Below are 14,227 nucleotides of genomic sequence, written 5' to 3' on the forward strand. Positions count from 1 at the left end.
ATTCATCTTACATTTACATTTACATTACATTTAGTCATTTAGCAGACGCTCTTATCCATCTTACATACATAAATATCGCAGAGACTGATCAGAAGCACATGAAGAGAAGATGAACAAGCTAATCACTAGCAAGTCCTACAGTGAACTAGATCAGTATACACATTTGCATCCCTGTCGTGCAGCAATAAGGATTTAGCAAGCTAGTCCTGTCACAACATGCACAAACTAGCGTTATATACTGGACTCGGGTGTATTTCTCTCAAGTCACACTTTTAATGGTTATTCTGGAGAGGTGGTTGATGTCTACGAGCTTTGAGTCACAGGATAAGCTGTGTACTATAGTGTTGCGCAATCAAGTGAAGTAGAGGAACAGTCAATTTAACAGGTCCAGGTGTATTTGTGTTAGCAGCTGAGGTTGTCTACTGCCAGTGTGGGTCTTGGGAGTGTGCATGGGAATGTATGTCTGTGAGAGGGAGGGTTTTTCCAGTGTGAGGACTGTCTCCTCACTGATGGAGTCAGTGAAAGCATTGCACTATGAGCCAATATAGGTTCATATACAACCTCATTTATTTATCAATTCATTGAGGTTTCCTGCAGCAAAACGATCGGTCCTACAGTAACACATCCATGAAATGAATCAAGTTAAGGTGGCCCAAAAATAAGTAAATGTGTCTTCTTTCTCTAAGCTGGTAAACTGACTTTGTTGCAAAATCACATGTAAAAAATGTAAAAAAAAAAAAACATGTTAAAGAAGATATCTTGATCTCCAGTGCTGGATGTTGTAATATGCTGGACGGGACCTCCTGCAGGTTCTAACGGTGTCTCCTCGTGTTCCTCCAGCTGGAGATGTTCTGTGAGGTGATGACCATGCAGCAGGCGGGCTACGTGATGCTGATGGACTACCTGCAGAACAACTACCGGGAGCAGCAGCAGGACTTCATGGGGCAGGTGTTCTCCTCCTACACCGGCACAGAGGAGGTCCTCACACCCAGTACGTACCCACTCTGCTACCTTCCTGCCCACCAGGAGAACGCACGTTAGCTACAGTAGCCGGCTCTATTTTATGGCTGACATATTAGCTAGCCCAGTGCCGTTTGTGAATAACTGTTCAATTGTTGCCCACAAGGAGAGTTGTCCCCTCTTTGACATAAATGGTACCTGATTTCATACCTGAACATGATTGAAGGCTTCAATTGCAGAACTAAACTGACCTAAATATTCAAGGAATAAGTTGATAATGATTAGCCTAATTAAATCTTGTGTGCACTGCAATAGTAGATATATACATGTTGTGATCATAAGTCGGTTGTTATTAATCAGATTTAAAATTGGCAGAATGTGGTTTTATAATCAACACCATGCAAATCCTAAACAGGATTGACAGCATAAACCTTGAACATGTAGCCTATTCTGTTAATCTATCACATCTAAGCAACTGATGTTAAGAAACAGTAGACTGCGTAAACATTCAGTTTCAAGTGAAGGGAAATAAATCTCGGATCGTAAGCATACCAAAATATCTTTGTGACACTTTGCTGACCTATAAAACGTTCCAATGGGGGAGCTGTCGAAACACAAGGGGATAGCACTGCACTGGTAACCCATCTGTGAAGTAGCCTGCTATCACGGCAACGATGATGCTCTATTTTAGGAACCCTTTGGCTGGGGGCAGCTTTGACGCTGCTCATTGCAGGCATCACACAAAGGTCAGCTGGGCCAATAATTGTGCATGACACGCGCACACACGGTGGTTCTACTGTACACAGACAGTAGTTCTACACACTAACAGGCACACAGTCACTTCACACGTATGGCTGTGCAACTCATTCTTTGTGACTCCATGGTTTGACAGGTGAACTGGATAGACATCATTCTTCATCAGGACTTTAAATTATAATACTTAACCATGCCTTGTGGCTGGCCATATAACTTTTGGTAGTCAGCATACTGTAGTTGTTACAGTTAAGTGAAATTAACAGCAAAAAAGCACAATAAATGTCTTTTAGAACTCCTATGTGCATGTTCTTGATTGTATGTTAATATGTATCTGCACACGTTTTTATTGATATGACTAACTGTGATTGTTAGCATCTTTGCATGTGTGATATGTTTTTCTCAATTTTAAGCATTTGGCAAATGTTTTACTCTGTTCTTGGCTGTTGATGGGTAACCTTTTTGGGAGTGTGCCCACCTTGCTTTTTTGTAGGATGAGATTTTGATGCATATTTTATTTGATGTAAAATACCGTCTGGGTTTATTTTTTGGGGTCAATTGGCTTTCATCATACATGCACTACCATACTGTGCTGTATCATTTTCTGTTGTAAACATTTGATGTGATGGGAATTGGACCATTGAGAACTGCTATTGCATAGAACTTTCGATCATACTCGGATTACATAATAATTTTTTTGATTATTTCTAAAGTGTTATTGGTTTTATTGTTTTGTATAATCAGCACTCCTCGCATGGAGGGCATGTAGAACTTGTTGAACCTGGGAGTTGGAGGGTTCTCCTTCTAGAATGATCTTGCTGTCCGTCTCTGCCCTCTTGTGTTGGAAAAGTGGTAGTAGTACTTTACTTGTTTAAGCTTCTCTCGACTTCTCCATCTTCCTTAGCATGAAGCCTTTCAATGCAGAGGACGTTGTAAACCAGATTAAATGATTGTTGATTATGCATGAACTCACCACCCTCCACCCGACATCAAGCCCTCTGAACCCTTGACTTTGTGTCCGGCTCTAAGAGGATAAATCGGTCAGGGATTTCTGAGCGTGCGACTTAGCCCAGGAGGATGTGTGTCAGTGGCTTAGACGTCTTTCCCTGACAATTGTTTCACGTCAAATTTCTATTGATCCAGGGCTCAGTGTCCCCCTTAATCTGAGTTAATCCCCGAGTGTCCCACAGTGTCTCTGTGTCGGATCTGCATTATCTCTGGGGCACTAATCTGGGATGGTGAACTTTGAACACTCAAAACGATAGGTCACGAGGAACAAGAGTGGTAAACATCGTTTTGACGGACGTGTAATTGTTTTCAGTGTGTCTGTTTAGAAGTGGGCAGTATTCCAGAGTAATGTACCTGATCCTGAGGTTGTACGCTGCCAAACAGCGTGGGCCTCAACATTCCGTCCTTCTGTTTGGATTTTGAATCAAGAATCTCTCGCATCTCACCTAATGGGCTTACTGTGTCCATCTGGTCTCTCAGATGCTGGCCTTTCCATCAATCCACCCCCTCACCTCGCTCCCCCACTTTTTACCTCCCTCCCTTTCTCTTAGTCTGCAGCTCCGAGCCCGAGAACGTGGAGGCGGTTCCACACAACTACACCAGCCTGCTGGTGATGTGGGAGCGGCCGCGGGCTGTGTACGACGCCGGGATCGAGAAGTACTCAGTCACCTACCGGCTGGCCCCTGGGGAGGACACACCCGCCTTCCAGTACCTGACTGATGGGGACCAGGATGTGGTGAGGGCGAGCTGGTGGTGGTTGGTTGGTGGTGTGAAGGGACATTGGAATAGCTACTGTGGGTTGGGTGATGGGTCAGAGATCAAGTTGAATTTGAATGAACATTGAACTAGCTTTTAGTCCCCCTCTGAGGTTACACGCATCGTTTCATGTCCAGGATTTTTGATAAAACCATCACGCATAGCACCACAATACTCTGGTTTTCGTGGTAAGTGGACAGATGGCAGGATACACACAACAAATCAATAGGACAATACAAAGACGACCACAGGGCTTCTCCTCCACTCTTTTCTCTCCTGAACGTCTTGTTATCCTTCCTCTGGCCACTAGGGGGCGATCCTCCAGGACCTGCTGGCCAACACCAGCTACGTGGTCCAGGTGGTGGCGGTATGCACCAACGGTCTGTACGGCCGTGTGAGTGACCAGCTGACGGTCGACATGCCCATCGACGACCCCGGTAAGAGCGACCGTGCCCGTCCCTCCCGTGTCAGCCCAGGCCGTGTCTAGAGTTGTACCCCCCGCAGAGACACCATACCTAATATGTAGCTCAGTAGGCTGATCTTTTGCAAACCAGTTAGCTGTGTCTTTTTCTGTGTCTTTCAAAAATACAACCAGGTGTTCAGATAACTTCAAACCCAGAGTTTGCTACAGCATTAGCTAGTTGGCTAGGTTGTCATCTGGTTACTGTGTACTACATTTAGTCATTTACATTTAGTCATTTAGCAGACGTTCTTATCCAGAGCGACTTACAGTAAGTACAGGGACATTCTCCCCTAATTCAAAAGTCCCCACAGATCTCTCCGATAGTCTCTCAAATATAGTAATTTAAATCTTTCTTTGAGATCGCTCACCCTCCAAATAAGAAAACTCTTTCAAACCATAAAAACATCAAAGCCAAGGCAAACATCTTCCTCTCACCAATGTTATAAAGTGTCGGCATGCCGATGGAACCATCTTGGATGTCATACTGACTGAATCATGATTGCTGTAGGTTCCACTCCAACATCCTTCCAATGAATGACAGGAATTTGCCATTTTAGGACCTGAATCTCCGTCCATTTCCTCTCCTATCATGTTCTCCTCGCTTGTCTTTTCAGTGTTAAATGCACGTGTTTAACATACTATGTGTTCTACTCTCATCTACAGCGAAACTGTTTCCATGTGCTTTCCTCTGTATCTTCCTCTTAAATGTGATTTTTTCTATATTCCTGAGATGTGGAAAGAACATGTTTGGTTTGAGGTCAAGGGTCATTTCCTGTGTCCCCATTTCACAAAAAAGACAAAGCCGACATCTTTGTTTTTGCACCCTCTCCAGCTATCACAGTAAGAGAATGTTTGCATGTGTGCAGCATTTATGACGTGCACTGGAACGGTAATGTTGGTATCTCTGTATTTGCTGACTAAAGTTGATAATAAACTATTGTGACTTGCTTAAAATGCTCTGCATCATATTTCAGTATGCATGAATGCGCTTTTGCACTGAAATAATTTGACAGTTGTGTGACTGAACAAGTTGTGATAGCAACAAACTTGTACTGTGGTAAAGTCGGTGTAGCGACCATACAACTACCATCAGATCATTTGTGGACCCTGGTTTATATGTTCACTCACCCATTCCCTCTCCATTTAACTTTTTAAAAACTCACCTCATGCTTCACAAACCAGTCTGATCTGGCCTCCATGATGTGTAACTTAGCCCCACTCAGGTAAGAGGCCCCATTGTCCCCACAACCCTTGTATCTGTGGATGTGTTTGTGTGTTGAGAATCTACCAGGTGCATGGGGGGAGACTCCTAACATCCCAAAAGCGATACTACCGTGTGTGTGTGTGCGCATGTCAGTGTGTTTATACTTCTCACAAGTACTTCCTTTTGTGTTTTTGACCCAAACAAACAGAGTGAAATACTACTACTACTAAGGTTTTTTTTTTTCTTTTTTTTTTTCTTTTTTTTTTCTCACCTGTTCTCTCACTGTGTTAAACCAGCAATGGCAATAACATTCACAAATATTTGGAATCTGGGGTTGTCTTTGGTCAGAAGATTCTGCATATTTTATGCAGATACTGTGGATCAACAGAGAACCTTTGGTGGATATCAAGCTCCAGGTGGACTTGTCAAAAGGCCTTTCCTGAAGACTAGTCTGTGACTTTAATAGTATACACTTAATTGATCAAAACATTGCAATGAAGATGTTGTACACAGAATGGTTTTCATGTTTAATTTTACCAATTTTCCGGCACCTTTCCCTTTGGTTTTCCTATGCATTTTCTGTATTTCTGCATTTTCACCTATGGTAGCATCAGTTATGGTGATGGAATGCTGTATTAATATCAATTTGGTACAATTCGGTTTTAATGTATTATTGCAATTTTGTTAGCAAAGTATCTCAAAATTTCAAACTCTTGCTTATTTTCAGAGGCTTACCCAAACCTAGATTCAACTGAATTTGAAGAGGAGGTAAGGATCAGTCCATTCAAATTCAAGTCTTTTATTGTCAGATGCACAGAACAACACAAACTGGGCAACGCAAAGAAACCTGAGTTTTTAGAACATGTCCTGCAAGTTTTTGCTTATGATTTAAAAGCGTTTCCTTTATTCCTTAACTCCTTAACAGGACGACAGTTGGTCAAACCCTTCTTTGGCCGTACCAGGAAGTAACCAAGACAATGACATGGACTTGACCTCCACCACCCCCACGACGACTCGTCCGACTACACATCCACCAAACCGCATCTTCTCCGGTATCGCAACCACCGCAGAATCTTCCCTCAAGAAAACCACAGAATCTGCCTTCAAGCCCCACCAGCCCGATCAAGCCCGGACCTCCACGGAACCAAGTGTAAAGCAACGGACGACCTCCACAGAGCCAAGCAGAGGCACCACCCCACCTGGCCCTGGCAGAAGAGGCGGGGTCAGCACCCGTCCTCCCTCCAGCCGGGGGGGCTTCAGCAGCACTACTCCCATGTACAGAACAACCGCTACGACAGGGCCATCTCGCGCCGTTTCCACCCTGACGTCCCCGTCCGGGGTGGAGAAGGTCAGAGTGGCGGCCCGACCCGTTACCATCGCCGGAGACGCGAGCAGCGAGGCCACAGATCCAACACCTCTTGCGGAAAGCCTGCCGGCAGCCACCTCCGCCTCCTCTTTCTCTCAGGGCGTGCCACTGAGGCCTACAAGTCCCAGCATGCCCTTTGTTTCACCCACCACCACCGCCTCGCCCTTTGGCGGCATTCTCTCGCAGACCACTCAGCCGGTGTTCAACGGTGAGCGTCCCTCTGTTGTCCCATCCTCCTCCCTCGTGTGTGGCACCATGGACCCCAGTGACCCCGGCAACGCCCCCGCTGCCTGCCTGCATGCCCCTCCCCCCTCGTCTAGACCTGTGTCGTCTGTGCCCTCCCCTGCTCGGGACCCCCCGCATGCCGCTACCGCACTGTCGTCTAGTGGTGACCACTCCCTTGCCGCTCCCACCCCCGAGTTACCCTCCCACAACCCTATCCCTTCTGCCCTCCCTCACCCCTTGCACCCCCTGTCTGGCTGGGAGACCCACATGGTCCTCTCTGGTGGTGTTGGGTTTGATGATGATGGTGATAGCGGTGATGGTGGTGATGTGTTGTCTGGTTCCTCGTCAGTGACCTCATCGGGTGACCCCCCCCCTATGTTTACCGATACCCCTCCCCTCCGAACCCTGCCCGACCCCGCCTCATCCGCCGTCATGTCGTCTGAATCCGTTTGGGACCCTTCCGACCTCTGTAGATCTGTGTCTGCAGCAACCTCTCTGTCCGTCCTCGACCCCACCCTCCAGCCTTCGGCTCTTCTGTCTAGTGACCTGTCCCTCTCCGGAGCCACCCCTGGCCTCGGAGACCCTCTCTCCGGCGGGCTCGAGGACTACCCTTACGCGACCGGGGGCGCGGTCGACTCGTTTCTCTCTGGTGCCAGCGGTGACGGGTATCTGTTAGCTAGTGGCGTGGACGCCATGTGCACCTGCTCTCTGGAACCTTCGACGCCGTCATCGTGGTTGCATGCCTCGCCTCACCTCCCGTTGCCCTCGTCCGCCCGGGGCACGGCTAGCCTAGAGATCTACTCTAGCAGTGGGCTTCCCTCGGGCTCCAGTAGCTACTTAGATGACCTCCTCTCTCCGCCTGTGGCAGGCTCTTCCTCCGACGGCCTGTCTGTAGACCAGCCTCTCTTCTCCTCTCATAGCGGTGTCTCTCCTCCCCCTTCCTCCTCCCTTTCCCACCCCCCTCTCTACGGTTCCCGTAGTGACGTGCCCGTTTCTGTTGCAGCCACGGCATCTGGGTCCGAGGACGTCAGATTCTCCACGTCTGACTCGTCCCGGGGCCCCCGAACCCTCACCCCCTCCACGCCCACGGCCTCCCCCCCTACCTCCACCCCCACTCCCAACCTCACCCTTGACGGCCCGAGTACAGATGGCGCTAGCGCCTCTGGCTCGGCCTTGTTCGGCGAGTCTCAGGAGAGCCTACTAGATCAGGAGTGGGACAGAGTTCAAAGTTCAGCGTCTGGCGATGGCGCGCTCCCGTACTCGACTGGGGTCGCGCCCTCCGTCACCGTCCCCTCGCTCACCACGGAGACGTCCCCGGTCACCCCCGACGACGGCGACGAGCGCTCCTCCGCGTTCTATTTCGACACCGAAAGCGGCAGCGCCGTCGCAACAGAGAGCGGCAGCGCCGTCGCCACAGAGAGGGGCGGCACCACGGTGAGCGTTTCCATGGTAACCTCGGCCACGCCATGGTCGCTGGGTGGGGAGGAGGAGAGCGGCTCGGGGCAGGGCGAGAGCCCGTACGACAACGAGACATCTTCCGACTTCAGTATTCCCGAGCGCACAGAGAGAGACTCTGAGGAGGATCCTGTCGAAGGTAAAGGGCCCTCCCATCGGAGGGCGGAATTTTCTCTGCGGAACCTGCAGGGGCAGAGTGTGTTACTGACGGGAAAACAACTCTTCCCATGATCCAAAGGAAACAGGAAGAGGCTTGAGGATTCACCAAAAGAGTTGACTAACCTACCCACCTGTTTGCAAAAAACTAAAAAGTCATCATTTAAGTGTGTGTGTGTCTGAGTGTGCATTTTCACACAGTCAATGGTACATTTTGAGGGGGGCCTTGAGAGAACCTCACCATAACTCATCTTAACCACATGTCATTGCCATGAAGTACATCTAATGCTACTGCTTTCTCACCAGCCCACATTCAACTTCATATCATATGTCCTTCAGTGCCTTACCTCTTCTTATGCACAAACAAACATCTGATATCACGCCAACACTATACCCCAAAACAACAGTCAATTGTATATTTGAACTTCAGCCAGCAATAGCGCTTCATAACCAGCAGGTGGCAGCAATTATCTTTGTCTCCCTGCAGACTACCTACCAATGTCAAGGCAACAAGCATTTCAGCACGGATTCCTTGATTAATACGATTTTGCAATTCAAAACTAAACCATTTCTGACCTTGAGGTGTTTCATTTGAAATACCTTAGGAAAGAAATGGAATTGTGCCATTTGTACACATTCTTTAAGGTTTTATACCTCAACTATCTATTTTGGAAAGCTTACATTTAGTGCCAGTTCCATGGCTTCCTGAATTACATAATTACGTGTACTCAAAAGAGTGTGCTCCAGTCTTGAATAACCTTTTAGCACATCTCTATGTACATTAGACACCAAAATCCTTTAGCGGGATCTGCTTTTATTCTTTGCCATCCATCACCAGCAATGTGTGTGAATGTATGAGGACACCACAGCTGTGATGCACTGTATGTTAGGAATGCAAAGTTGATCCCCAAGTTTATATATTCAACATTCATCTCGCGCTCAAACACAAAGGTAGGTTTGATGCGTTTATGCCCATGGTAAGATTAGTTTCCTCACTGGTTTGCAAATGATAGTCAGGACACAGAGGAACACCATCTGGCACAGATTCTGCGTGCACGCATTATGGCCTGCATCAGGATGCATTACGTATGCATGCTGCATGGTAGACCCTTGCTTTCGCATGCAAGTAGTGGTGGATGACTGAGTATTTTGTTCATTTTTCTCATCGTGTAAGAGTGCCTTGTGTCCGTGCACTGTAAGTGTGTGTTAGATGTGTAAAAGCTGTGTGAGAGACCGCCTGCGTCTGTGTGTGGACCACATCATATTATTGCTTTTGGGTGTGACCCCTGACCCTTGCCCCCCTGCCTCCACCTCTACACAGAGGCCAGTAACAGCAGCCACGAGTCCAGGGTGGGCTCAGCCCGGGAGAAGGAGCAGAAGGCTGTGGTGCCCCTGGCTGTGGTCTCCACCTTCACCTTCCTGGGCCTGGTCATCCTGGTGGGGATCCTGATCTACTGGAGGTAGGACCAAGACGGGGAACTCGGGTCTGGTGATCGCATTGCTCATGGTGCAGTTGGAGCTCAAGAGTTCAGTGGGTTATAGCGGAAATAGCAGAGGCAGTTGAATGTCAACATTTTTAGGTAACTAATAAAAGAAGATTAAAAACAGGGATCTGCATAACATTGGGGATGGCAGATTTCATATCTCCGAGTGGAGTCGTCAAAAGCATCAACAAATACATGCTGACAATGTGCCATAACACAGGAGTCCTGAGCTCCCTCCCGGACTTCCGTGGCCAGAGCTACCTCCTTGATGCATAATCTTGATGCTCCTTGTGTATAATCTTACTAAAGGCTTAAGCTTTTACAAACGTCTTTTCGGCATTGATAGGGTTCTGGTCTTCCCTTAAGGACTGGCTCCACCAGACCCAGTGAGGCTGATACCTGACATGTTGTTAGGGTTAATCTGCCACGCGCGTTCTGGAGAAGGCTTTGGGGGGTCATGGGGGCAGTGGAGGGGATGTGTCAAAGGTCTGTTTTGTTAAGCCATAATTGTCCAGGAGATTTAATCTCCCCAGACATGGCCCAATCTTCCCGGAGAAAAATGCCACACATGCATGCACCCTCATTCACTGTGCTGAAAGCTAGGGCCTAAATTGGCTTTTAACACTGTTCTCACACTTAATTAGTGTTAATACCTTATTTTTTTATTGTTAGATTGTGATTTACATTTTTAAATTAGGCTTTTAGTATAAAGTTCTGACTTGGGGCTTTTCTGATGATGCCTCTTTACTGGGATGGGGAATTGACTACTGGAACTGAGAAATGATACATTCCAGAAATCCAATCATTGACACGTTGTAGTGACGATAAATATATTTTGATAACCTTTTTTTGATTTTATGATTGTACAATTTTCATCTCTCTTGGCGCAGAAACAACATATTGTTCATGTTTTCTCCTGTGCTTGTTATTGTACTATGCGATTGAGGAGTGGTAAGCCTCTAGTAATCTTTGCGTTGTGTGATTAATTCTCAGATAAAAATGTGCGCCTACCTCAGTGAACATCGAGTCGAGCGCGCGCCAGTGGTTGGCGCGAGCGTCGGGTGGGGGAGGAGGAGGAAAGGGCCTCGTCTTGATTATGTCCGACATGAGGGAATTGTGTTTAGCGTCTTGTAAAACGAGTGGCGGCAAGCCCAGTGGTACTAATCCTATGCGTGTTGCGTCTCGGTACGTCCCACGGTGACATGGTGCGCATTTGGCCACCTCACAGCTGTCCATTTGGGGTCAAGCGAGCAGTCTGCGCGAGGTATTGGATTAGTCGTGTAGGCTACAGTATTTAGACTTGAAACCCTTGAGGTGAATTGATATTCCATGTAATAAAAACACAAACACATTACACAGGAAAACGCCAATGTGTATGATTTTTGACGTATTTTCTTACGTAGCATTTTGATGAAGACACCAACTTCATCCCCAACTGTGGCCTTGTGTTGTTGAGAACGTCTTTGAAACCAACCCATTTAATCTTACAGGGGTATTTCCGTGCAGGCTAATCCGTCCTGTGATGTCCATTTTTGGCCAACATAACCCAAGTTTACCAGAAAGACAGACAGGGTTCATCCTGTTAAAAACCTGTCAAGGATTAGAGGGAACATCTTTTTTCCTGTGTTATGAACAGATTACTATTTAAGGTCCAACATCTGTGGTGTGCCCTTTTCATCTTCCAAAACAGAACTACAAAGACAATTTCAAGCCTTTCATTATGCAGTCTTCATTGAAGCTTCAAGGACCCACATTTTTGGAAATTCAGGATTCCTATTTTTCATTAAGTTTTACACAAGCAGACAACAACGCTGACACAGTCTTGTATCATGGTATTAAATAGTGAACAGTATATATATATCGTATCATCCCGAGCAAGAAAAACAATAGCAATATGCAACATTATTTTTTTTTTTGTGTGTTTTCTGAAATTAACTTCACAATTAACATGGCAAATATACTGCGACAATAACGTTTATTTATTTTGTACAGGAAATGCTTCCAGACAGCCCATTTCTACATTGAAGATAACACATCACCTAAAGTGATACCTGTGCCTCCTATGCTTACACCAGCAGGTAACACACACACACACACCTCTTATTAATTCAGTATATTTGGCATAAAATCAAAACCTTACATTTCACAAAGCAGGCATATGGACTAGCTTTCCCTTTACTAACACAACATTACCAAACATCAGGATGACCAGCGGTTCACATTAAGAGCAGCCTTCAAAGCTCAGTGCTCATCTTTTAGAATCATTATTTTACCATTATACCCCCAATCCATGTTGTTAATACAACTATCAGACACGCATATTACACACGAGATGCGCTTCACCAAAATATTGTCGAAGTAGGTTTGCTTCAGATCAATATCCTGTTAGTGAAATGTCTATCAATATCTGGAGTGTTCCATTTTGGCACTCTTAAATAACAAGTTTATTTGTTCCAAAACAAAATCTCATACAGTATAAATGCAAATGATTTTATAATTGGGGACTGTTTGCTCAGTATCAATTCCTTCTTTCCTGTCTGGTTGCTTGTGTTTTAGATGAGCATGACGCGCTCCCAGTGAAGCAGTTTGTCAAGCACGTCGCCGAACTTCATGACACCAATGCATTCTCCCGAGAGTTTGAGGTGCACAGTCACACAGTCACTACTCACTGTTCGTTGCTCCCTCACGAAACATTGCAGTGTTGAATTCCTTGAACCCTTGACCCCCCCCCTCCACACACACACACTCTTTACTGAAAAGAATCGTATGAGTTTGAGTTTGGCAATAATTGCTTTACTCGGTGCTGTGATATAACAGATGTCATGTGTTCGGGGTGAGGGACTGAAAATAAAACCTGTGCCACGACGACGACAAACAATGACTATGCTACGGCTATTTTCATTTGATTGTTTTGTAACCTGCCGTGGAAGTATGGCATATTGTGCCTTTGCCCTTCAAAATAACCCGCTATGAAAACAAAGTAAAAAATTCTAGTGGTTTGTTCTATACTTTTATGTCTGCCTCCATTTTCTTAAACAATCCAATCGTCGTTTGGAATGTTGATGGCTGTGTTGTATTTCCTAGTCGGCATGTGAAAGGTTAATGGGATGCATGCTGTGTAACAAATTGACTCTCTCTCTCTCTGTGTCATTGTCACAATACTGCGCAGCGTACATTGACGGGCCCAGCATGACAGGGCGTATTTCCTCACATGTTTGTCCAAATGTTTTCCTATAAAAACACACTCACTTAGGACTAGACTTGTCGTGTGGTCTAGGAAGGAGGGGGCAGGGGAGAGATTATTTGTGCAGGCTGAAGTTTGTTGATTGTTAAAAGAAGCGCTTTGTCTACACGCCAAAGTAAATTCTAGGTTCTTCTGCAACACTTTACATCAAGGTTTGAGGTTACATCGTCTACCATGTAACTTCAAAGCAATTCCTATGTACCTACCTGTTATGTTTTTACCATCCCAATTATTATGCAGTTCCATGGTGGTTAATGTAAGGTGTTTCTGGTTATTTTAACAATCTATATAGACACAAATATCATATGTTGCTATAATATTTTAGCTGTTTAAATAGATCAATTACCAACTGAAAAGTCGTTTGTTGGTTGTCAATGACAGCTTGACATGTCCTACGGACAACATGGCCATAGGGTCAGTCCGACGCCAAGCCTAATTCCTTGGCCCAGCTTTCTATAGTCCGTCTGAAGCATGTACAGTGAATGTCGATATAAATCTACCGGTGTAGTGTCTTGTGTGTCTTGTAATATGTTATATTTTTGCACTTTTATTCACTGTGTGTCACGGAACATCATCGCTGTGCTTTCTGCATTCACACTCCCACCATTAGATATTGAAAGAGTGTTACGAGGTAAGTCACATGTCCCCTTTTGTTTTTAGCCATGTAGCATGTAGCTATCAGGTTTTTGTGTGTAGATGCATGTTGTGCCACAAACAGCCAATGTTTTTTTGTTATTATTTGTGTGTTATATGGGATACTATGATTGCAGGAGTGATGTGACAAAGAACTGCTGTGTTTTTTTTTAGGAGGTGCAGGCATGTACGGTAGACCTGAGCATTACCACAGACAGCTCCAACCATCCAGACAACAAGAACAAGAATCGATACATCAACATCCTGGCATGCAAGTATCTGACGCGTAGAACCAATCCATTCATATTTCCCATCACTCTTTATCGAGTTTCTATTGGTCTTTGTTCCGAGTTCTTGGATCTGTCTCCGTCTATAGATGACCACAGCCGTGTACGACTTTCACCCCAGACTGACAAAGACGGGAAAAGTGGAGATTATATTAATGCCAACTATGTGAATGTAAGAAATCTTCATTCCACTTTCGGATGAGCCTTTTGAAACAGATATGAAAGATGAATTA

The 14,227-nt window shown here is 45.8% G+C and overlaps 1 protein-coding gene across 1 annotated transcript in view; it reads left to right on the plus strand.

The window, feature by feature from the left end:
- The window catches only part of ptprz1a (protein tyrosine phosphatase receptor type Z1a), a 44,834-nt gene that overhangs the window by 24,934 nt on the left and 5,673 nt on the right, over positions 1 to 14,227 (plus strand). Inside the window, exons 8-19 of the mRNA XM_067234217.1 lie at positions 841 to 991; positions 3,273 to 3,457; positions 3,788 to 3,914; positions 5,872 to 5,912; positions 6,070 to 6,718; positions 7,739 to 8,329; positions 9,668 to 9,806; positions 11,823 to 11,908; positions 12,387 to 12,472; positions 13,685 to 13,705; positions 13,882 to 13,978; positions 14,084 to 14,166. Coding sequence (XP_067090318.1) covers positions 841 to 991; positions 3,273 to 3,457; positions 3,788 to 3,914; positions 5,872 to 5,912; positions 6,070 to 6,718; positions 7,739 to 8,329; positions 9,668 to 9,806; positions 11,823 to 11,908; positions 12,387 to 12,472; positions 13,685 to 13,705; positions 13,882 to 13,978; positions 14,084 to 14,166 — 2,256 coding nt within the window. The remainder of the gene's footprint in view (positions 1 to 840; positions 992 to 3,272; positions 3,458 to 3,787; positions 3,915 to 5,871; positions 5,913 to 6,069; positions 6,719 to 7,738; positions 8,330 to 9,667; positions 9,807 to 11,822; positions 11,909 to 12,386; positions 12,473 to 13,684; positions 13,706 to 13,881; positions 13,979 to 14,083; positions 14,167 to 14,227) is intronic.

The sequence above is a fragment of the Osmerus mordax genome, chromosome 4 (genome assembly GCF_038355195.1).
Source record: "Osmerus mordax isolate fOsmMor3 chromosome 4, fOsmMor3.pri, whole genome shotgun sequence".
NCBI lineage: Eukaryota > Metazoa > Chordata > Actinopteri > Osmeriformes > Osmeridae > Osmerus > Osmerus mordax.